The 26,060-nt window shown below is 41.2% G+C and overlaps 1 protein-coding gene across 2 annotated transcripts in view; it reads left to right on the forward strand.

The window, feature by feature from the left end:
- Itprid1 (ITPR interacting domain containing 1) overlaps positions 1-26,060 on the forward strand; it is a 120,182-nt gene that overhangs the window by 84,262 nt on the left and 9,860 nt on the right. For both annotated transcript variants that reach the window (XM_075955481.1, XM_075955480.1), the window contains exons 10-11: positions 19,039-19,121; positions 20,067-21,251. In XM_075955481.1, coding sequence (XP_075811596.1) covers positions 19,039-19,121; positions 20,067-21,251 — 1,268 coding nt within the window. The remainder of the gene's footprint in view (positions 1-19,038; positions 19,122-20,066; positions 21,252-26,060) is intronic.

Genomic DNA, 26,060 nt, shown 5'->3' on the forward strand with positions numbered 1-26,060 from the left:
TGTAATGTTCCCTGAGCCTTAGGGGCAAGAGTAGTTTTCTAACTGGATCCATTGGGACTGTGATCCACAACTCTGCATTTTGCTTGGTTGTGGTTTTCTGCACCGTCTCTGTCTGTTGCAAAGAGAAATTTCCCTCATGATGTGTGGGGACTACACTTCTCTGTGAGTATGAAGAGAAGTATTTAGGGTATAAGTAGGGATCATGCTGATTTAATAAAGTGCCGGTTGTAGGCTCTCCTCCTAATGTCCATGAATTTACCAGTTGATAGCTTATTTTTAAAAGGCAACTTCATGCTGAGTTTCACATTTATATTCATTCTAGTCATTTAGAAGAGATTTACTGAACTCATGGAATTCCCAGCACTAAGATGAAGACAAGTTAGGCCTCCACCAAATGATAAATATTTCATGGGTATGTGAACTTGAAGAATGCATTAATAATAACCCATAGTGCTCTGTCACAGAGAGCAATGACAACATACGTGGTTCAGAAATACAGGGAGTACTGAGCGCCACCATCGTCTTCATTTACCTGCTTTAGAAACAAGCACTTAGAAGACCCCTGGCGTGGAGGCTCTGTTGGGTGCTCACATCACTCAGGCCTCTTGTTTGAGCTCCTGATTCTCCGAGAGAGTGTCGAACACGAAAGCTCCACGTCACGTTCAGGCCCACTGCTGATGCTGCCCCCTCCAGTCAACAGACAAAAAGAATAGTGCCTTCTAAGCATCCTTGTTGTCAGCTTGAGAACGTCAGCAGTCAATTAAGCCCGTTCCTCTAAAGTATGCATTGGTCAAGAAAATTCTAGAGATAACCACAATCAGAATTTTGCTCTGAAAAAAAAATAATAAAGTGAGATAGGTTCTCTAAATACACACAGCTAATGTATCTTCATTTTTTCTTTGGACATAGATATGGGACTGCATGGTCAATACAAAAAAAATTGATATGCAAGCTGTGATGGTTGATGCAGTCAACTTGACAGCATCTGTGATCACCTAGGAGATCATCCTCTGGGCATGTCTGTGGGAGAGGGTCTAGATTTTGTTAACTGGGGTGGAAAGACCCATCCCAACTGTGAGCTACACCTTCAGTGGAATGGGGTCCTAGACTGAATCAAAAGGATGGGGTTAAATGAACATCAGGCATCGTCACTTTCTGCTTCCTGGTTGTGGGCACAGGGTGACCGGTTGCTTTACACTCCTGCTGCTGTGACTGACCCATCGTAACCAACTGACCCTCAGCCATGGTGAACGCCTAGTTTCCCAAGTTGCCCTTATTAATTATTGTGTCACAGCAACAGTCGAAGGAACTGACATACATATTTTAGTGGGGGAAGCATGGATTTAGAACCTTGGCATATATATTACATAAGTGCTGCCAGATGCCCACAGATCTTAGAGCTCCCACTTTCATGATAAGCATTATAAAATCCATTCAGCCTCACACTTTCAAGCTTGCAGTCTATACAGACTATTACAGACAATAATTGTGCACAGCACAGCAGCTTCTGTTATCATTATGACAGCTGGTCCCTCTGATCTGTGGGAGATCCAAAGATACCTAATAAAGGCCTCCTTTCCTTTATATAGTATAGTAGCTACTCTTCTGTTGCAACAACTAAATACCATGCGCAGAAGGATCTTGTGGAAGACAAAGTTTATTTTGGCTTACAGCTGCAGAGGGAGCATCTATAACGGCAGGGAAGGTAGGGCAGCAGGCTGCCAGGGCAGGAAGCTAGGAGATTATGTCTCCAAACATACACAGAAAGCAAAGACTGTGAGCTAGAAGTGGGGCAAGACCCACCCAGAGTGATGTACTTCCTCCACAAGGCTCCACCTCCTAAGGGTTTTATAATCTTCCCTAACACCACCACCAACCAAGGGTCAACTTTCTAAATCCATGCGCTTTTCGGGAGCGTTTCTCATCCAAACCACCGTGTGTATCTACTCATGATAAATTTTATTATATAAACTAGACAATGTAGGAAAAGAAAATAATATACTACAGCAATATCCTATAATTATATATAATAACTATAATAAAATCTGCATGAATTTGCCTTCCCTCTTCTTTCCATCTCACTCTTAGCTAATTTTTGTACTCCATGTGTTTTCAGACCTAAAATTTACTGAGGGAATAGAAAGTACAAAAATCAAAAGCATGGGTAAATGAGGACCACTGTCGTGTGGATTTATCTTGAAAGTAACATGTAAATTTTCCCATGCCATTTTTTGGATAGAATTTACATGTTGGTACCTAGTATTTTTAATCATTGTATTTATAAATACTTAGACCCTAGCATTCAGTTACAAAGTAACTATACCACTGGCCATAGAGAGTTTTCCCCAAATAAATCTCAGACAGAGATTATCCTCAGAGTGATTTAGTAAGAAATTTCACCAGGAAGATGAATGAGGGATTGGAAAATATATCAGAAGTGAAGGAAGGAGCTCACTCACCAGCCTGCCATTTCATCTACCAATAAAGGGCCAAATGTTTCATTATTGATAGACCTTATTGATTCCCCCGCACCTTAAACCAGCCAGAGAAAGATCCCTAAGACATTTTAGTGAGTAGCTTTCAATTACCTATTTTTTAATCTCCTCTGTGAAGAAAGCAGGAATTATTCTGAGGACTAGGCACATGTGAATGGGGAACACAATCAAACCACAAGACAAAAAGGTTTCTAGAATTCATATACTGGCAACGTAAAAACTTTGACTTATCTCTCAAACATTTACCAGGCCCCAGACCTTTCCTGGCTGCCTTTTGCCTTTCTAAATTCAAGTACTATATTTGTAAAAAAAAAAGAAAAGAAAAAGAAAGAAAGAAAGAAAGAAAGAAAGAAAGAAAGAAAGAAAGAAAAAAAAAGGATTGTAGTATTGCATAGTGTGAATGTCATAGTTGTATTCCAGTCTGGATAATTATATTGTATAAGTTACTTCTTACTTACATTCAAGTAACTATCTTTCCTTTTTTAAGGTAACATAATAAGGCTGTAAACAGCTGTGGGGAGCTCTCTAGAGAGGAACTTACCTGTGGTAGGTGAGACCTCCCCTCCCCACGTAATCTGCTCATCAACATGCTTAGTTCTTAAAGCAACACCAGCTTTTAGAAAGAACACCTTAGTGAGTGACACCCTGTCCTCACTCCCCCTAGAGAGGGAGATCCTGTTCTCACTCCCCCTAGAGAAGGAGATCCTGTGCTCACTCCCCCTGGAGAGGGAGACCCTGTGCTCACTCCCCCTGGAGAGGGAGACCCTGTGCTCACTCCCCCTGGAGAGGGAGACCCTGTGCTCACTCCCCCTGGAGAGGGAGACCCTGTGCTCACTCCCCCTGGCGAAGAAGACCCTGTGCTCACTCCCCCTGGAGAGGAAGATTTTGTGCACACTCCCCCTGGAGAGGGAGAGCCTGTGCTCACTCCCCCTGGAGAGGAAGATTTTGTGCTCCCTCACCCTGGAGAGGGAGACCCTGTGCTCACTCCCCCTGGAGAGGGAGAGCCTGTGCCCACTCTACCCAGAGAAGGGAGATTCTGAGATCTGTCTCATGGCCTCAGTTGGTATAGAGCACTGCTCTCATTAGAATGGAAATAACAGCAAATGGCTCAGTGATGGACTTATCGGAGAAGATGATTAACATGAATAAGATTCTCAATATCTAGCATTTTATAACTGACCCATGACATACAAACTTGAGCCTTATGTGTTAGATATCACAGAACAGCTTTGTGAGTGACACCCTGCCCTCACTCCACTTGGAGAGGGAGATCCTGTGACACCAATCATTTCTATGCTATGTACATGAGTACCTGAAATGGGACCCTGCAAGGACTAGCAAGCAGCGTCATTTGCAGAGGGGGTCGGAGGATTGGAGGAGCAATCTGGACATCTGGGTATATCCAACTTTTAACACCCCAGTCCCATACATCTTTTGGTGAGATTATTATTATTATTATTACTGATCTGTGGTCTATACAAATGCTCCCATTGGCCTCTTCCCTTTAGAGAAGCTGGATTTTCTGGAAAAGCCTTTGGGCCAAAGACCTAATATGGATTCCTGAAAGTCCCCTCTGCAGTAGGATTTTAGTGCAGATGCTAAGAATAAGCACAGCCCTGCCATAGTCTGTGTAAACTATCCATAACTCTGACTGACTGGCAATTCTACCACACCATAGCATTTTGTCTTCCTGGCCAGCATTTACATCTTCATTGGGATGTTTGTGTCAAATACTCAAGAGCCGATGGGTGAAACATGTTTCTTTTTTTTTAAGATAAAAGTTAAAGCAAGCTTTTCTTAAAATGCTTTTAAACATATATTCTTTATAGCTATTTTATAGAAGTAAAACTCTCCTATACTGTATTTCTAGGGCAGAAGTCTAGAACCCCAACACATCAAGCCCTGTCACTCACTCCAGAAAAAGTAATGGAGAAAGACAGGAATTAATACTCGGTGCGATACACAGGGAAGGCATGGGAGATTAAGTCTCTCACCCTTTCTTGGGTGAAACTGATGCAAGCTTTGGCTTAAAATCAGAGAAGAATCAGGAATATTGGAAGAAGTAGGAATGGCCAAACCAAGGTTGACTTGGTCACTGCCTCAGTTCTCCCCCACAACCTCCTGGGAACATTGCCATTGTTCCCTACTGCTTAGAAGAATCTCCATTCAGTGTAGGCATCTTGGAAATGGAGCTGCTATGGCGATTACTCCAGGGGCATTGATCTATCAGGCCTGTGGCTCCCAACAGAGCACAACCATGTTCCTACAATGTGGCAGCCCTTTCATCATCAATCTGCCTGGAAGAGTTTATTCTTCCTGGAAAATGAAAAGCAGTACTTTTAGGCGCCACTCCAGGGAGCAGGAGCAATACCACACACAAGCTGTTAGTTGGCCAACTATAGATTATAGTGTCCCCGTAAATCTTGAAAATATCTTGTTTGGTATTTTCAGCCCTGGAAAGATTGGGTTTCTGGTAGAAGATAGATATCTCCTAACTTATTTTACACGCCTCTGGGAAGACTTTGTGATTGTACCCAAAGCTTAAGGGAGAGGAGACATATAGGGAAGGCAGAGGTACCAAGTGCCGCCCATGCGTACTTACCTGTCAGTCATGGGCAGGTCTGGGTAAAGAATCAGTACTTGCAGCAAATACGACCTCTGAGACCCTTTCGGAATCTCACCTGAAATCAAGGACGATATTTCAGATTTAACTACAGCAGATGCTAAGAAGAAGAGATTTGACTCATAGATTTTTGGAATGATAAAGATCTGCAGGAAGCTCTAAGACTTGTTTTCAAAACTAGGTCTAAATCTATGATTTTTTTCAGCGTTACAAGGAAACCAACTTGAATCTAAAAAATCAAAGAACAGACAGAAGTTCAAGTGGGTTGCAAACTTGGCAAAAACATGTTCTGCCAAGAAATAAAAAGCAATTCAGTCTCAAAATCTGCTGCCGCATTTGCTTCTTCTGGTTCTCCTTGTGTGAGTGTGAAGTCCAGAAGAGGCCAGAGCATTCTCCAGCTCAAGGCACCCTCTGAAGCTAAAGATACTTACATTGCTCCTCTGAAGTGAGTTGCTTTGCATCCATGGCTACAGTGCTCTTTAGGTTTTGCTTATACTGCATGTTAGCAGTTCCCAACCCATAGGCTGTGATTCCTTTGAGGGGTTAAATGACCCTTTCACGGGGGTCACACCACATATCCTGCATATCACATGTTTATATCCTGCATATCACATGTTTGCCTTATAATTCATAACAGTATCAACATTATAATTATGAGGAAGCAATTAAAATAATTTTATGGTTGGGGTCATCACAACTGTAATAAAGAGTTGTAGCTTTGGGAAGGCTGAGAACCACTGCATTGTCCTAGCTGGGCTGCTTACTGGATTGCTGCTCACAGCTTCCTTAGTCTGCCTTCTTGTAATTCCCAGGTCCACCTGCCCAAGGGATGTCACTACCCACAGTGTTTACCAGTGGAATTGTGGTAAATGAGTCAATATAGAAATCAAAATTATGACTAATGGTATCGTGTAAGATAATAGGAAATTTAAATTTTCATAGTATCAAGTTAGTTGGAGTTTCAGTTCACTACTCATTTAGTCCTGGGAAATTCTATTCCTCTGTTTTGAGATATGTGATAAACCAGGTCTAAATTAAAATTTATCATTACATCACATTCCTCCAGACTTACTTCTCAAAATTGGACCTGGCTTCTTTGTTTTTATCTCAGAATGGCTAATGAAAACTTGTCTATATAGACAAAGAAGGTACTGTTTGAAGAACAAATTCATTTACTGTTCTATTTTCATAATATTTAGCTAGACTAAAATTCCAACTATTTTTTATTTCAAAGTCCTGAGTAGCCAACTGTTCCTGGATTGTTCCATTCCATTGAGGCCTCTTGACCTCCCTCTGGGCAGAGGCACACCTTGTGGGGGAAGGGAGGGCACTGGCAGAGGTCACTGGGTCACTCCTTGGCATGAATTACTTTGAAGAGTCCTTTTTAAACAGTTTTCAAGAAGTGTTGACATGACACTTTGTTTTTTTAAGGAAAAGGTGTTCGAGAAAGCAGCCTACACTAAGTAATAGAAGGAACCATTTGTAGCTTCAGTGAAGAAAGCTTTTCTTTCTCAGTCAGTTCTCAACAAATTCTTGCCTCAGATGATGGAAAATATGCAGAGCTGAGCTAGTTGTGTTTTAAAGTAGACATTTTATGATTTGAGGAATCTATGGACTTCCAGGTTGACATATGACGCAACAGTTCCTATAAGCGAAAGTTCAGGAGGCAGAGCACCCACAGTCTCTGACAAAGAAATGTCCCAGGTCTGCCGAAAGAGAACAGCCTGTGTGCAAGGATGGGCAAGCCAACATGCAAAGGCTTCCAGCTCTATGATCACCACGCATGTGAAAGTGGCTGTCCTCAAAAGAGAAAATACCAAGAGTAAGAGCTACTGTGTCCAGAACTGTAGAACACACCCTAGAGAGCTGAATAGCTGAAAGAAAATTATCGATAGGACCCATCTAGCTGTGGGACAATCCTTTCAATTGTTTGATGTTCAATAACAATAATGGTATCTGAAATACATTTGAGCCTTATAGTACCAATAATCAAAATTAATAGCATCCTTTATGTCTCTGAATTACCAGAAGAAAAATGCAACCCAATGAATCTACTATAGTTGGCAAAAGAGCCAACATTGAAAAGGGATAATATAGCCCAATACGGAGTGCCAGACGGTGTGGAGAGTGCTTCACTTCTCCTTAGTCTTCCGTTAAGTCTTCAGGAAAGCTGTTTATGATACGGCTCAAAAGCTGCATCATAAAAAAAAAAGCAAGATGGTTCAGTGAAGACAGGCACTTGCAACCAAATCTGCTGAACTGAGTTGATCCCCAGAACCCACGTAGTGGAAAGCAAGGACTGATATCCTCTTCTGCTCTCATGTACTATGGCCCGTCCACCCCCACACTCAATAAATGATTGTAAAATAAATCAGTTCTACTTCAACATGAAGGTGTGGTCAATACTCAAATATACCAGTAGAATGACATAAGGAGGATTTGTGTTCTGCATCTTGTAGGTGAGTGAGAACTGCAGAAAGGCTCAGCTGACTGAGACCACAGACTAAATTCCAGCTCATCAGAAATCTGTCCTGAACTAAGAGGGAGGCTTATTTTCAGACAAAAGTGGAGACATTCAGGATGGGATGGCCATAGACATTGTGCTGATTTTTCAGAACAAAACGAGTTGGATTCTCATCCAATGCAACCTGCTTTTGCTCCGTCTTCCACAGTCGCAAAAGTCCATTACATAAAATCAAAAGCGATAGGACCAGATGCATGTCAAAATAGCCACGACAGAAGGAGTAAATTCACCTGATGAAGAAAATGATTTAGAGCTCATTAAAATTTGATGTACACTTCAGATAAGAAAGCAAAAAAAATAAGGGAAGAACTAATTGAATGGGTAAAAATATACCAAAAATATGACAATTCAAGTAAGAAGACAGTTAAACCATGTACTTTTAAAAAGTATGTACAGAGATTTTTTTAAATAAGAATAAACTTAAGATGAGAGGCAGATTATCATCTTCACTTGTAAAGAGAATGGGATTTAAAAAGTAAATATTTGCTGGGCAGTGGTGACACATGCCTTTAATCCCACCACTTAGGAGACAGAGACAGATGGATCTTGGTGAGTTCAAGGGCAGCCTGGTCTACAGAGAGGACTACACAAAGCTAACTCAAAACAAGTTAAATAAATAAGTAAATATGTACTAGATGAACTTTAAACAATAAACTTTAAAAATTTTTATTTTTAAATACTTTTTCAAACAATATAGTTTGATCATATTCTTTACCCTCCTACCTTTCCCTCCCCTCCCTACCCACCCAACTTCCTATTCTTTCTCTCTCTGAAAACAAAACAAAGCAAACCAAGCAAACAAAAAGCCCAAATCAGGCAGAGACCACGGAGTTCATTTTGTATTGGCCAAATACAGATCATCAGCTCTTCCCCAGGTGTAGCTGGTATGCTCACTGTCACACCGCTGAAGACAACTGACTCCTCTCTCCCAGTACCTGTCCCTTGCAAGAGGTTTCTTAGTTAGGGCTGGGACTTTGTGCCTACTTCCCCCTCTCTGTGCTGGGATTTTGTCTGGCTCAAATTCCTGCAAGTCTTGTGCATGCTGTTAGAGTCTTCCTAAGTTTTGGGTTTAGAAAATGCTATGTCTTTGGAGTCGTCCACCACTTCTGGTTCTTATTACCGCTCTGTCTCATCTTTTTTATATATCCGTGAGCCTTGAGTGGTAGAGTTTGATGCAAATGTACCATTTAAAACTGAGCATTTTACAGTCTCACTCTCTGCTCATTGACCAGCTGTGGGTGTTAATTGCTGTCTAGTGCTAGAAGAAACTTCTCTGATAAGGGACAAACAATGCACTTATCTATGGGCATAGCAGTGAGTCATAGGAGTTATATTATTTCTATGTTCATTTAACAGAACAATGGTTGGTTTTCTCCTGGCTCCCATGACTTATCTAGTCTCAAGTTCTTGACCTCCTTAACAATATCAGATGTAGGTTCCATCTCACGGAGTGCACCTGAAACTAATCTAAAAGTGGTTGGTTATTCTGCTAACATCTGTGCTACTATTGTACCAGTGGCTACATCTTGAAGACAGGCCACTATTGTAACTTACAGGGTTAGTAGTTGGGCTAAATAGTAAACTTTTAAAATGTCACCAATTCTTAACTCCACATAATTAATAATAAACTATTATGAGCAATACTTTAAGAACAATAGTTTAAGAAACTAAAAGTTGTCTTTCCTGGCTTCTGAAGCACATAAGAGAAAATTCTATTCTGAGAAAATCTAAGTCCTTACACATGCAGACACACATTTTAGGAATTGTTCATAAGAAAAAAATTGCAATATACAACCTGAAAAGAAGGAGGCTTTATTGTAAAGTAAGTGGGCATTATTACTCTATAACACATACATGTGCACAGGGGCTCAGTGAAAACACACTGAGCTGCAGTACATAGAAATACTAGAATTATCTTCCCAGGTGATCAGATTATGTAAGACTTTTTCATCTTCTAAGGATTCTTCACCATTGTGAAATCTTCATTGTTATAATAGTGAATTATTAATACTCGATGATATCAAGTCAAATAACTTCATTTTAGAGAAATATTCTCCAGTGACTAAGAAATGTAACTGTTCTCACTAAAGAATGAAGGAGGAACTGCTGAATCGGGAGCAGTGAGAGAGAAAAGGAGGAAGAAAATCCTCAGCCTCAGGAGCTTGAAAGGCTTCAGCTGAGTGTGTGCGCGTAGATGCTCTCCTATGCGCTGTAGAAATTCTCCACATGGGAAGCTGCTACCCCGAGCTTCTGGCATGGGTGGTGGCACTAACTCATCTCAGAAAGGTTTTTCCAAACCCTTTAACAGACCATCTTTTCTTCAGTTCCAGGAACAGGGCCAGGGCAGATGCGAGCTCACAAGAGCAGGCTCTTTGCTGAGACTGTTGCAGCATCTCGGGCAATAAGAGCCCGGGGGACCCAGTGCACGTTTCTTAGGAATGAAGAGTTCCCCAAGAACATCTATGGCTCAGCCTCTATGCCCTGTTCTTTTGACCATATTAGCAAAGACCCACAGCAGGAATGTTTGGGAAAGCCAGAGATGACACAGATAGATTTCAGGATGAAAATCAAGCAATCGATGACAGAGAGAACCTTGATCTCACAGGAGTCAAAACAAATCTCACAAGGATGCAAACTGAGTCATTCACTTAGGTTTCAAACCAAGGATAGATCTCAGAATAACCCAACACTGCGGACACATTTCTGACCGGTCTGTGCATGTGACATTGAACTATACAGAGAAGAGAACCACTCTTCTTAATTCCAAGTTGGCTAGACATCATCTCAGTTCCGGAAGCTAGATTTGGGGGCTTGGTATTTGATAAATTGTGATAAGCGTTTATTCAAAAATACAAGTTACCTGGAAACCCTGTCCTGTGAGGGGGACCAGGGCTGAGGAGAAACACCTCTATTTATTTATTTATTTATTTTTGTTTTTCGAGACAGGGTTTCTCTGTGGTTTTTGGAGCCTGTCCTGGAACTAACTCTTGTAGACCAGGCTGGTCTCGAACTCACAGGGATCCGCCTGCCTCTACCTCCCGAGTGCTGGGATTAAAGGCGTGCGCCACCACCGCCCGGCTTGAGAAACGCCTCTAAAGCCTATGTGCCATCTTCGGAGAAGCCGCTCACATGGTCTGTGTGGTCAGACCACTGCAGAAACACTTTCTAATGCTGTGTGGTTTCTATCACACAGGAGTAATCCCCTATCAGCAGACTGTGGATGGTAGCTGGAAGGAAGGCTCTGGGACAGTCTCAACCTTCCTGATGCTGAGACCCTTTGATACAGTTCCTCACGTGGAGACCCATGTTGTAGAAGTGGTGGGCTGTGTTCCCGCCCGGCTTCCACACGGCTAGCTTTACCCAAAACAATTACACGGAAACTGTATTCTTTTAAACACTGTTTGGCCCATTATCAGACCCGCCTTCATAAAATACTCTCATTGCTAGTTCATAACTGCAAGTTTGCTATCGTTATGACTTATAATAGAAATACCTGTATTTTCTGATGGCCTTAGGCAACCCCCATGAAAGGGTTGTTAAGACCCACAGGTTGAGAACCGCTGCTCTGGACACTATTGCAACATTTAATGGTAGGTAACTCTGTTTTTATTTCTTACATGGGGACCTGAAGCCAGCCCCACGAACGTGTTCTGAAGCATTTGAAATAAAATATGTGAGCTTCCTTTGTGATAGCCACTGAAGTCCAAACCCTCCTCAGTGCTTCCTATTGGGCAAAGCAGCCACGGCTCATCTCTGGCTTCCTACCCCCTCCTGAGGCCATCTGTTCTTGTCTCATCTGTAAGTCTACACCAGTTCTAAGACTTGCAGCTCAACCTGAGCTGAGTGTTGAACTGTCACGGAATTTTCTACTCTGGGACAATGAATGAGCTAGACACTTAGCAATTAAATAAGTAATGTAGAATCCTCTAATGTGAATGATTAGCCCCAAAGTCGAAAGTTAAAAAATGTTTCTTATTCTGTATGATTTCTGCATACTTCCTGCCTCTGCATAGTCCTTTCTTTTAACTTCCTTCCAATTTACAATTCATCTGCAAATCTTTATGTTTCCTAAGATGCTCTGAACTCAGACTATTTTCATTGCAACTCAGGCGCTTTTACTATTGACACCATCCAGAAAGGCGGTTCCTTCAGTTAGAGGGCCTTGGTAGAGACCTGGCGCCTCCATGGTTAGTGTAATGCTGCCATCTGGTGGTCATTTCTGCAAAGTGCCTGAAGCGTTTGTCTCCCTGGCAGAGCCGTGTTAACATAGTACAGCAGTCCCAACTGAAAATGTAAAATTTAAATCCCAAAAGACAATTGTGCACTGCAGACATTGACTTCTAATGAACATGAACACTAGCCGCAACAGTCATGAATAGTGTAAGCAGTTATACCCATAAAGACTGAATGATGGTTAATGATGCTTTTTGGAAGGAACTTCCCTGTAGTTAGACAAGGTATTTATACATTCGCGGTTTCACACACAGATTATGGGGTATTAACCTTCTTACAGCATAACACCTCCTACATAGGATAATTGAACCCCAGAGCTGGTAGATCTGGCTATAAATCTTCCAGATGAGTCAGCTGGGTGTTCTAATGGGATGTCAGTAAAATATATTGAGAGTTTAGCCTCTTTGAGACATGGGATAGACGGAGCTGAGAAACCAGCAATTGCTGAGGCCAAGAAGAAACCAGCAGAGAGTTTTGGTGGTGAAAGGTCTCCTTTATCTAATTGGTTTAGAACAGAGAACAGCGAGAACGGAAGCTTTGGTGATAAGCCCTTGTTATAAGAAGAAAAAGAAGAAAAAAACTTTATGGAACAAGGCAGAAAAACAGGGCCTCCACTTATCAGGAGCTTTGGCTCCTTGGAATTCAGTGCCCACAGAAGGTCCTCTGGCAGTAGGCACCTATTCCAGTTCTCCTAGACATGATGCCACAGGCTTCAGGGACTGGATGGGATGGCCAGCTGTGTTAGCACCGCTTCCGTTAGTCTTCAAAAGCCACGTTCCTGTTCCGGAAGTCAGGCTCTCCCGCACGTGAGTTAACTTGAGGGTGCGGCAGTGATAAATGAGGTTCATTTGTATTTGTCTGCTTTCTTAATAATCCATCATAGCCTTCCTCAGCTAGGCGATTTCTCATCCTTTATCTTTGTTTAACTCCCACAGCCCTAAGGGAATATTTAAAATAGGGAAATCCAGCACCTAGCTATTGATAGTCACCGAAACCCCTTTGTAAGACTCGAAGATCTTCGTCACCTAAAGAAACTAACCCATCTGAAAACTGGCCCACACTTTTCAGGATGCACACATATGACTTCTAAAGCAAACACAAAATGAAAATTCTCTCTTCCTGAGAGAATCATGCCCAACTGAGTTGTTGAATCTCACCACGGAAGTGAAATTTCAGTATGACCCTTTGCTGAGTTTAATTAAATTCCGGAGGTTTCACTTAAGTGAGACTTAACAATTGTGTGGTTTACATGGGTATAGTTAATGGAAGGTAACTTGTTAATACCACAAATACTCACCCGCCAGAACAAATAACTCCTGCGACATAGAGAGATTTAGTGCTTTTGTCTGTTTACAGTGAGTCCCCGCACCCAGAAGAGCTTCGTTTACCTGCAAACCTTGCACTGAAACGAGTAGAAATATGCTGTATATCCTGAATGCATAGACTTTTCCCTTTGCTATCCCTTACACTACACAGTACATCAACTTTGATATTCTATTTTAATTATGTCAGGTATTGTAGTAATCTAAGACAAGGCAAGGGAGGATGTGTGTATGTCACATGCGAGCATTGTTGCATTTTGAGTAGAGATTTGAGTATCTAGAGTTTGGTTAGTCTGAGGGGTGGAGTTCCTTTTCCAAGAAACCAATCAGCTGCAGATCTCAGGGACCAAAGTATTTCCATTTGTAGCAGGTTGTTAGAAACAAACCGAACATGGACAGATTTTGGTTTAGCGGCAAATATTTTGCTTCCTCTGAGCCTGGCAAGAATAATAGCAGCCATTAGCCATCAAACATCATATCTCTCTAGCTCCTGCTCCAGAAAAAGAATCTTGCAGGAGTTCTCTGGGAAAGAAGATAACAACGGTGTGCTGGGAGTCTTTCACAGACATGGCTCAAACCCTTCACCAAAGCAAATGGCTCCATGTCCTGTCTTGCTTACCCTCCCCCAAGGCTTAAGATCACTTACCGAGGATGTATTGTTCTTAATGCTATCGTCAGGGATGAGGAAGGAGAATGTGAAAGTTAGTCCTATTTACTGAATGTCCACTGTCAGGAGCTCCAAGGCTGAGCAGAAACCACAGGCTGACAGGTGCCCTAAAGCATATAGGGCAGCTTAAAATAAGAAGTTCATGTAGAAAGTGCTCAAGAACGGTCTGTCACTCACCTCCTAGTAGACAGGCTTTAGGTAAAGTGGTCAGGACAATGTGCAAAAGAATATTAGAAAACCTACACCAAACTTTTGGAATGATACACTAAAATAATTATCTACTTCTTGCATAAATTACAAAATAGCTGATTTTCTTCCTAACTTCAAAAGGACTTGACAAAGTTTCTTGAAATAACATTTTTATTTATTCTTTGAAAATTCCACACGTTTATACGATGTATTTTGATCCTATTCATTTGCCACTACCTCCCTTCAATGCTCCCCAGTCCCTACCCTCATCTCCTTCTTTGCAGGTAACTCCTGCTGCGCTTGACGTGTGCAGCAATGATGGATGTCAGGTCCAAAAACTATCATTTCACAGATCTCCTCCTCATCTTACCAGCTCTTCCATTCTTTTTGTTCCTTCCATTGTGATGTTCCTTGAGCCTTTGATACTGTGGGAGTAGAGTACAGGGAGAGGTTAATTCAGATTATTCATCCACAGCTGAACACTGGTATTGTATTGTGCCTTTACTTGGCACTTCGACCAGTTATGTCTCTGCATCCTCTATTACCCAAGAAAAGAAGAACATGCAGGAAGAAACATAAATATTAGTAAATGATTTGACAACATCAACATTTAGCCAAACGATGCTCGCAAGTCTCCCCTCTAGGACCCTTAGTCATAAATTTTTGGTCTGGTGTACAGTATCAGGCATGAAATTTTTCCTGTGGGGTGGGGCTCAGATCCAATCAGAAAGTAGCCATCCAACTATCATGCCACTATTGCTCCAATGGGCACATCTAACCCAGGCAGGTCAATATTAAAGCATGTAGGATCCACATCTGGATAAGATCATTGATGTTTCTTCTCTCCCAGGAAGCTGCATTGCACCTTCTCGCTCCTTGTCAGCTACCCATCAGAGAGAGTTTCCTGGTCAGTACAAGTTGATTCCTGTATGTCCTACATTCAAAGCGAGTGGTATCTTTAGGGATAGGGACTTACCACCTAGTTGTGGTGAGCAACCAAAAACAGTAGTAGTATCCTGCATTGATTGAGCTAACTCTGCGACCTCTAGCTAATAACTCATCTAGAAAGCTATCGCATGTCCAGCACTAAGATTTTCATTTAAGAACCAATGTCTTCTGGGAGCAGCATTTTCCACCCATGGAGGCACGTGTGTTCAAACTCCTTTTCTTTAGGTTATATTTTTAAATTAGCTTGAAAACTAGTGGATGCTCATTAGGCTTCTTCATATTACCCTTGGTTAACTCATCCCCCTCTCTTCTCTCCCCAGTCTCTCTATCTCCACTAAAACCCTTAACCCTGAAAATCATCCCATTTTTCTTGCATGTTGGCCGTGTCCAGGTGACGAGTTTTAATACTAGTTGAGTTTGATTATAAGAAGATCATTCAAGTCTTAAATATATTACACAAATTAAGTATTATAAACTGAATTTCCCATAATAAATGGTAAATATTAATTATTTTCAACCATGGGCAGTAAGCAAATGTTCTATTACTGGGGTTAATGTTTCATAAAAATTGAATGTTATACTTAAAAGCATTTACTTGACAAATTCCTTCCAAATAATTTGCTTCATGTTATAATAGTCCTTATTTTCATAGATTCATAAGTTTTTTTTAATCCCGCACTATATTATTATCAATTTTGTTTACATAGTCAGTCCCCACACACACACAGCTGGGGATCAAACGCAGGCCTTTAACAACGTTAGGCAACTACTCAGCCACTGGGTTTGCCCCGTTTTTCAATTACCTTTTGAAGGGAGTTCAACTGTTTTTGAATATTTGATGCCTCCTTTCAGGCGCTTTACTGACTGACCTCAAAAGGAGCTATTCATCTTTATTTTCCCTGGATTATGTGGAAAGCCAATTCTCCTTCTGCTTTCATCTTTTTTCACTGTGCATGTGATGTGGGGCCGATTTGAAGACTTTCTCTCTTCATTGCTAGTGCTGAGGTACCTTGCTGCAGTTTTCTTCACAGTCTGTGTGCTAGGGATTTCTTTCTGTCAGACATGTTAAGCAGTCTCCATGCTCTTTGGAGTTTTCCAGTTGTTAACATACCCAGTTCACTGATATAGTTTCACTCCTTAAAATCTTATTTTCCATATTCGATTTGGAATCCCCTCCCTAATTATGTCTTTTTTTCATTAATTTTTTTATTGCAGTCTTTAAGTTGCTTTTATTCTTATCAATTATAAACTATCCTAAAAATTTAATTTTGATCTTCAATTTGATTCTGGTTTTTAAACACACACACACACACAATGTATATACATACATACACCTTCAATATTTGCACTCAACACATTTCACCATACTCCTAGATTTTTGGCCATATGGCATATAGTCATAAGTGTCTGATCATTGTAACACCAACATCAATTCTTGATTGGTTTCCATTTGTCGGGTTTTCCCCTCCCTGTTTGGGTCATATTCACCTGCTTCTTTTATAATTAATTATATTTCTTCATTGACAATTTCCCTTATGTATATAATGCATCTTGATTGCTCCCCCTGCCAGCTCTTTTCTCCCCCTCCATCATCTTACCTACAAACAGTTCCCACATATTCCTACCTTTTTGTTGTTGCATTGTGCGAGTCATTATGTTTCATAAGGGCCATCTGTGTGAGCTTAAGTTTGAAACTGTGCATTGAAGGAGTAAGCAAACATTTCACATGGCTGGTGTCTTGTAGGAGATGCTAAGCAGTGTAGATTTAATTTTGCATGTGGTAAGTATTGCTGCTTTCCAAAAAGCTATTCTTAAGCTTCTCCTGGGACAGAGTTGAGTTACCAGGAAACACTCTGATGCATTTGAGACTTATTTTTTAAGACAATATGAGGAACCACAGCAATGTTTATTCTCACATGGGAGTCAGGACCTTTGTCAGACACATTTCTACTTGTCACTGTGCTGTGTGAATTAATGAAGTTTTCTAATACGGCAGGTGGGAATCATGCCCTATTCTGGGCCCTGGGTGGCTGTTGAGCCCTATTTCCTTCAGTTCCTTCAGATAGGTCCTCCCCTATGCTGGAGTGTAGCTCCAGGGGGACCCTAGAACTCTTCCTTCACAGGACTTTTCTTTTCTCTCACCATGCCTAGCAAACTCTAGATGGCTCAGTCTTGCTGGAGTCTTAATTCTGTTTCCTTCATTGAAGGTGTCTTCCAAGCCTCTCTAAGAGTTACTGTTCCTGTCCTGGGGCCTGTAAAGTAGAGGCAGAATTCTGGGTGACCAGGGAGCTCACACCACTGAGACTGCTTAGTTTCTGCTCTCATAGTTGTCTGCTGTCCTAAAACATAACAAGAACGTTTTTCATGTGCTTTGTCCAGTATCTGATTCTTTCGGAGGTAGAAAAATTCTAGTCCCTGTCACTCCAGCTTGCCAAGATCCAAAGTCCTTTTAAGGTTGATTTTGGGTTAATATTTCCATACTGGACCCTTAACAAAACAATGAGGAGTGATGGCTATGATAGAGAAATCTTACCTCAAAACTTTCCTCTGAGTTTCTGTCTCATCCAGGTTCAACTGTTCAATGCTTATTTCTCTTGATTACTAGTTTTTCAATTTCTTGAGTCTGAATTTAAAAACATAAGGTTTAACTTCCTAATTATAGGAAGGCCAGCACCCTTCTTCCTGCTTTGACTCCAGGGCAACTGAATTACATTTGGGCTGACTGGACCACCTCAGAGACCATTTCTACTTTGTCAGACACATGACAGTCAAGACTGGCTAAATACAGCCCTACAGGGAGCAAGCATTGCTATTGATGAGGGCATCCTCAAGACTTTCTCTGAAAAACCTAATCAGTGGCTAAGACCTTTGAGCTTTTCTTCAGCAGTTAGCTGTCCAAGCTGTAGAAAATTTTGTATTTATCACTTGGTTATCAGATAACTAAGCATCATATCTATCAACAATCGCTCATTTTTACCAACTTCTAGACTCATACTTTGTCTTTTTTCTCAGAGAATATGAGACCTTCTAATGTAAGTAAGTACTACTGGAGAAAAATGGGAATCTCATAATTTGGGCTGGAGTGAAACTCAGTTAACAGAGTATTTGCTCAGCATGCATGAAGCCCTGGATGTGGCCCATAGCAGTGTGTAAAATTGAATGTGCTAAGTATAAACTTGTAGTCCAAGTTCAGAAGGTAGAGGCAGGAGGATAAGATTTTCAAGATCATTCCTGACTTGGCTACAAAGTGAATTTGAGGCCAGCCTTCAATGTGAGACACTGCCTCAAAATAAAATGCCATAGTTTAATCTTTAGTATACTGACTAGCTACCAGGCACCTGTTCTTTCAACCCTGACACAACACAGCCCAACACAGCCCAACAAAACACAACACAGCCTAACACAGCCCAGCACACCACAACACAACATAGCATAACACAAAACAGCCCAACACAACACAACACACCACAATACAACATAGCACAACACAGCCCAATAACACAACATAGCATGTGCATACGATGCCTGAAAATCCTATCCTGTCCACACACCAATGTTCTTTCTCTGCCCTGTCCAGTATTTTATGGCAACAAAAGCCACAGTCTACATGGGGTGGTGGGTGTTTAGTCTGAGAATTAGAGTCCAGGAAAAATTAGAAGAGGGGTCATACCTAAAATTTAGTCAAAGGAAAAAGAATATATATGCGTACACATATTATATAGGAGTGCATTGTAGTTTTATTAATGTGACATTAGCGACATATTGTCTTTCATAAAGATTCAGCTCACAGTCAACGAATTACATTTTAAGAAGTAAGTTCTTCCACCAACCCAGTCTTATACCGGGAAGCTGTAGATGCAGTTCTACACAAGCTTTCTGACACTTGAGAGAAAACGTTCTGGGAAGTCCCCTGTTGGGTCCTTCATGATCAGACCACAGAGGATCTCTGAAGTGCCAGGCTTAGAGAGGGCTCACTCTTGGTCTAGTGGGCAGCATGTTTTCACTCGTCTAAGCTCCCGGTTTCTTTCTTCCCAAAGGCTCCCGAGTGGACAGAACAAACAGCTGTCAGTCGGACAGCAGCGGATTTTTGGAGGAGCTGCCAGAGCCCCACCCCTTCCAGGTAGGAGCGGCTAGTGTGGGACACTGAGTACTTACTGTATATGTTTCATTCCTATCAACAACCCCCAGTCATACCTGCATTCCTGTAGAACTTGGAAGGATGCGTCTAAAGTGTTCATCACAAACAGAAAGTTTTTAAGTCCACAGCATATACATACATACACATATATATTATATGGAGTATATATATATATATATATATATATATATATATATATATATATATACACATACACACACACACACACACACACACACACACACACACACACACACACACACATATCTATAGTAGGAGGCTGCTTGTTTATCCTGGCTTCTCAGCCCGAAAATAATCACACAGAAACCATATTATTTGCAATACTGTTTGGCCAATAGCTTAAGCATATTTCTGGCTAGCTCATATCTTAACCCATCTCATTAAGCTGTGTATTGTCATAAGGCTGTGGCTTACCAGGTAAAGTTCCAGCATCTGTCTCCAGCAGTACTATATGCTTTCTCATTGACTCTGCCCTCTTTCTCCCAGCATTCAGACTAGCTTTCCCCACCTAGTTCTGTTCTGCCCTGTCATAGGCTCAAAGCAGTTCTTTATTAATCAATTGTAATCCCAGCATGCAGAGGGGAATCACACATCACACACATACACACACACACACATGTATGCATGTATGTATGTTTGTATACTCACTCAGTGGGCAGAGAATGATAAAATCACAGTAGGCCAAGTACCCGGATTCTCACCTTTCTTCTCCTTTCTATTTTGTTTTGATTTTTCTAAATTATAAGCTGAGCATCATAGGGAAGGGGTGGCAAGTGAAGTAGTAATATAACATGATTTCAAGTTGATATCACGACTTCTGTGCTCATGACTTTTGTGTTGCTGGTAATGGTGCATATAATGTTGCTGTAACTTCTTGGTTCTTTCCCATGTCGGTTTCTCTTGCAGGTATCTTCCTTGCCGGGAAACCAGAGTCCCACTGAGTGTAAAGGTAGCAAACCAAGGGATCAGAGTCATAGGCCACCATCATGGCAAGACTGTCAGCAAGAGTCCAGTGACTCTAAATTCAAGAGCATGGTGAGCTCATCTTTTTCAAGTCATGATGGGAGTATCTTGGAAAGAAAGGTCTCAGCATCTGTGGAGGAGGAAGAGTTTCAACTTGAGGCCACGGAAGGGCAACCAGAGATAGTCAACCCAGATATGACCCTTACCAAGACCCGGATGGTGGAAGACTACCCAGGGAGTCTCGTTGGAACTGTAGTCACTTCTACATGTGACAACACAATGGGGATCATGGTGAATCCTGTCACAGAAAAGGAAGATAGGTCTCTGAGGCATAAGGATACTGGAAAATCGCTGATACAAGGATGTCACTTTGAGTCATCAACGCCATCTGGGATGGATCAGACTCCAGACAATTTCTATCACGTGAACTCTGAGATCCCAGGAACAGAGGACAGCAGCAAGTTCTGCCCTGACAATAAGCAAAGCTGGGTGGTGCAAGAGAGGCTAACCCAGCCCTCTCAGCAACACAGAGGAGCCATGTCCTGGAGCCGTGACCTTGTTCAAAACTCTGAGAAGTCAATTCCCCACCTTGATAAGCCACCTGGAGGTGATCTCACTGACTCAAAGGCTGCCAGCTCTTGGTCTGTGGCAACCCAGATGTCCTACAATCCAGTGTCAACTGCTCAGAGTGTTTCAGACTTGAGGACCTGCTACAAAGGAACAGCTTTGGAATGCAGTCCCTGTGACCCTGTAAATACCATAGACCCGAGACTTCAGACGAAAGCAAAGCAGGTCAATGATGTTGCCATTCAGACTTGTGCATATGAATGCAAGCCGAGTTTCTCATATAATAAGGCCTTAAACCGTAGACCCTGGCCCCTCACCAAATCCATCTCTTTGGACACAGGTTTTCCTAGCACCTCCCCCACAGACCTCTGCCACATCATACCTGCCCACTGTTGTGTCTACTGTCATCACTGTCCCAACTGCCAGGGGAGGAGGCAAAGTCCTGGCCCAGAACCCTCTCTTTGCAGGCATTTCCTGCACTCACATGCAGACGATCCTGAAGCCCGGTTCATGAAGACATTGAAGATACTTCAGGACACTACCGTGAGGGACTTGTGTTCTGTAAGTGTTTCCTCTCCAAAGGTGGGAAGGCAGATCCACCAACCAGGCCACTAACACTACAGAGATGGTGTTCATCTTCCTAATGGCAGAGAAAACTCAGGCATACCTCTTGTTTTCAAACATGAGCCATGTTTTTTTTTTTATAATTTATGAGATAAACTCATATGTTTAAGGCTATCACACTAATGAACCTGTTTCATCTCCAAGTCAGTCTAGCTGAGAAATTCTGTGTTTTAAAGTCAGTGGGCTATATAATCTTGCCTGCAACATCTGGTGTCTTTAGACCTGTCATATGAAACTATGGGATGAGTACTGTTGGTGTAACTCAGTGGTAGAATACTTGCTTAAACTCCTGGGTTTAATTCCTGGTACCATGAAATACATGCATGCATGCATGCATGCATACATACATACATACACACACACACACATATACATATGTAAGGAATGGGTTCATTCCATTGTCATAAAATTGTTTAGGGATGAAATAAAAGTTCGTAAAGCATTCAACATAATGAAAGATTCAGCACAATATTTAACACCAAGAAAGCTCAATTGATGGGGCTTGAGTCTAATCATCAATTTGTATTACTGTTTTATTTTGGCTGTATTATGCGAACCTCTCATGTCACATAGAGGGACTTATGGTCAACCTTTGGTAGCTGGTTTACATGTGAGTATTGGGTTATTAGAAGCTGAGTGGTGTCAATGTAATTTAACCCTTGATTAACCAACTTATCTTTATGAGTCCTTTTTATGCTCTTTTTTTTTTTTAGTATTTTTAAGGTGGGGATAATCTAGAAGTTCCGGGCTAACTTTCAAATAAAATATTGAGACTATCACATCTGAAATTCTACATACAAGAGGAAAGGACGTTGATGATACAGGATTGAGGCTGTTCAGAGATATTACAGAGGAACTGTGAACTACTGAGTACTATGGTCCAGTGTCCAATAGTTCCTATCTTTTAATTCCACAAAAATAGACTAAAGGTCTATTCTAAATGTTTAATTTATATTGTGTCATTTAATCTTCACTATCTCATATGCCATAAATATTTATTGGATTTCTTATGTGTCACAAGCACTCCCTCTTTTGTAAACAATAACAAAGAAGCTAGAACTGGGAGTGTTTCAGCACCTTCCAACCACTAAGTAGTAAATCTCAACTCAAATTTTTAGACAAAGATGTCCTCAACCTTAAAGTATCTAAATATGTATATGAGTGATTATGTGAAAGATAAAGTAAATTATCATACTGACTTTTTAACATACAGAACTCTACATAAGCCTAACATAAACTGAGAAATGAATTTTCAGATTGCAAGACACCAGACATTTAGAATACTTAAGATTAAAGCCAAGATTAAAGGTTGTGCTAATCATAGAAAGCTTCATCTAGGCATTGTAATCAGCTCTGGGTATCTTATTCAGAGGAAGAAAAGGGCAAAGGCTGATGCATAGCTGGGATCCTGGTGTCAAAATAGCCAGCTTCAAATCCTGGAGAATGGAGCTGTGGATATAGCTCAGTGGTAAAATTGCCTGGTCCTTCAATCTTCAGGACCAAAACAAATAATAAAATCTAGGAGAATAGGAAAATCACCACTGTCCTCATTTGTCTAGGGGTTATAAGTACTTTAAGGAATTATTCTTCTACTGTGACTAATTTCCTACCCTGGCTCTACAGTAGATGACATTGTCAATCTTTGGAGACATCTTTACTTGTCACAGCTGAAAGAGAAGCAAATGATACTGGCAACAAATGAGCAAAGATGAGAGACACTGTTGAGTGTGCTACTCTACATGCCCAGGAAAAACCCACATCATGTAATTATTTAGTCTAAAATGTAAGTGTTGCCAAGATTGAAAACCATAGATCTGGAGCAATAAGTGCTCACTTGACTATTCAGTTTATATGAAACCGTGTTGGGCATGAAAGTTAGCCAAAGAAGGTGACATTTGAAATCCTATACAAATTACTAGACCATAGAAATAAACATTCCTACTTCCATAATGAAATCCCAGTCTAGATATGGTGACACATTTCTGTAATGCCATAACTCAGTAGATTAAGGCAGGAGGATCATAAGTTGAAGGCTATTCTCTTATACATAGCAAGTAGTTGGGACTGTGTAATGAGAACTCATCTCAAAGGAAAATTTTACAAAGAAGCATAAATTAAATAATATTCAGCCTTATATTTTATTTAAAATAACAAGAAAAATACAACCAAAATTATGGCCAAAAATTCATTAGTGTCATTCAAGACATATCTAATATAATTTGATAATTATAATGTTGTGGTAGGATACTAAATCTGTTTTCTGATTGCATCACTTCTATCAATTAAAAACAATGTCTATAATTTCTTGGCAATGTTAAGAAGATAAATAATAAGCATCTACAAGTAGACTTAGAAACTAGAAGATCAAAAATTTTTTTTTCGAGACAGGGTTTCTCTGTGGCTTTGGAGCCTGTCCTGGAACTAGCTCTGTAGACCAGGCTGGTCTTGAACTCACAGAGATTCACCTGCCTCTGCCTCCCGAGTGCTGGGATTAAAGGCGTGCGCCACCATCGCCCGGCTAGAAGATCAAATTTTGTTTGAGAATTTCTATCAACCTGATAAGACCTGGAGAAAGTACTCAAGTGTAGGAACCCATAGCTGGCTCAAGGTTAAGGCTGCTGATTATGATAGAGAAAGACACTGAGGTGGGGCCGGGGCCAGGAGATTCCCAAAATATGGACCAGAGTCTCCTTCCCCAAATTCTGTCAGAAGGGGACCTTAGACATACATACTTCTAGTTGTGTAAAATGATTTGGCATGCAGAAACAGGTTTTCTACTTCATTTGGCACTCCACCACAGAAAGGTTTTGTGACTCATTGTCATAATCATCATCCTCAGACTTGTAGGTAGGTGTCAATCTAGCAACAGTTGATCAAGTGTAAATATTGCTACCCATACTTGTCTAGCCCTTACCTCATAATACTGTATATCCTTCCTCCTCCTAGAGTCTGAAGCTTGCTGCCTAGCCCATCTAGCTGAATAGGTGAGCTCCAGGTTTATTTAGAGAGTCTATCCCCCAAATAAGGCAAAGGATGATTGAGGAAGATACTTGATGTCAACCTCTGACACACACACACACACACACACACACACACACCTGCACATACATGAACATGGACACACACATAACCCAACCAAAAAAATAGAATTTGTAATTATACAGAAAAGACACAAAGACACAAGAGTAATTGCTTTGGCTGAAATGGATGTTCTCCAGAATTTTACTAGATGACCATACATTTCTCTTCCTTTAAATCTAAGGGACCAGAAACACTCATTCAATGGGAACAGTGAGCTTATGTGCTCAGATACACTTCTATATGTGTGTGTGTGTGTGTTACACACACAGGTGCGCGTGCTTGCACAGACATGTAGGTAACCATAGGGTTGCTTTCTCCCATGAGCAGCGTGCTGCTAGAGAAATGTGAAGAACGGTGAAGGAAAGCAGCGCATGTGGTGACATGTGCTGTGAATGAGCCTGAAAATCGGCCTGGCTGGGTCTGGGAAACCTGGAAAAGGTTCTGCAGGAAACGTGGCTTGAATGTGGGATAGCTAGGGTTAAGAACTGGATTGTTCTAGTAGAACAAAAATAACTAGAAACTAGGCCAGGGGTGAAATGAAGATTCCAGGTGGAAATGGATGCTATCGGTCAAATGGCAACAGGCATTCAAAGTAGATGTTGAAAGTAAGAGAAGTTTTGGTAAAATCTGGTTTGAAAAAGTATCTCCTCTCCCACTGTCTTTTACCCAGTGACACGTGACACAATGGAGAAACCCACAGCTGGCTTTGTCATCTTCTAGCTTACCTAGAAGAATGGCTTGTTGATGTGAGGGGATTCATTTGTGTACCTGAGATGTTATTTTATCAGTAATTGTCAGTGGAAAACTGATTTGTTCATATAATTAATCTTGTATATATTAATGCTTGGGAGCAATTTAATAAAGATTTCTCAATGCAAAGCAAAACATATTTCCAGAATAGGATGCATTAGAAATAAGATTTCCGAGTATTAAAAAATCTTCTGTAATATTTATAGGCTTAAGTTAAAAAGAAAAAGAAATCGTGCAAAGTTGAAAAGGTGTGAGTCCATTAGAAAGTGAAAAGCTGTGTTGTTGTTTTGGCTTGGTTTTATGCTGCACTCTTAGTGTTGAAGTTTGCATTAATGAGATGGGACAGTAGAGCAGGCCTTGCATTTTATTTGGGTTTCACCCAGACTTTAAAAAGAAAAGAGAGAGAGGGAGAGAGGGAGAGAGAGAGAGAGAGAGAGAGAGAGAGAGAGAGAGAGAGAGAGAGAGAGAGAGAGAGAGAGAGAGAGAGAGAGAGAAATTAACTCCTCTGCCCCTCTTATTCCCCTTGCCTGGGGTTTCCTTTCTTCTGATATTTAGTTAGTTGAGCTATTCTGGGGCTAAACTGTGTGTTTCCGAATTACCAGGAGATGGCAGCACTTCAGAATTTTCCAGGGCACTACAGTCTTAACATCACAAACCTGCTTTCAGCTCTCTTCAAATCCAAGCCCTACAATCCATTTTTTCCAATCACAAAGGGTTACCCCCAGACACTGAGCTGAACTTGAAGCCCAGTGTTAATGACATCAGTCTGCTTGAGCACTGTGCTGCCATGGTCCGGCCTTGCTGTCCCTTGACCTCTGAAAACAGTTACCTGGATTGGCTTGAAGCACTGAACCAGCTCCCTCCTGAGCGACAGCTGCTCCCTCATGCTGTTCTGTCACCCTTCATTCTGGGAAG

Source organism: Microtus pennsylvanicus, chromosome 21, assembly GCF_037038515.1.
Source record: "Microtus pennsylvanicus isolate mMicPen1 chromosome 21, mMicPen1.hap1, whole genome shotgun sequence".
NCBI classification, from domain to species: domain Eukaryota; kingdom Metazoa; phylum Chordata; class Mammalia; order Rodentia; family Cricetidae; genus Microtus; species Microtus pennsylvanicus.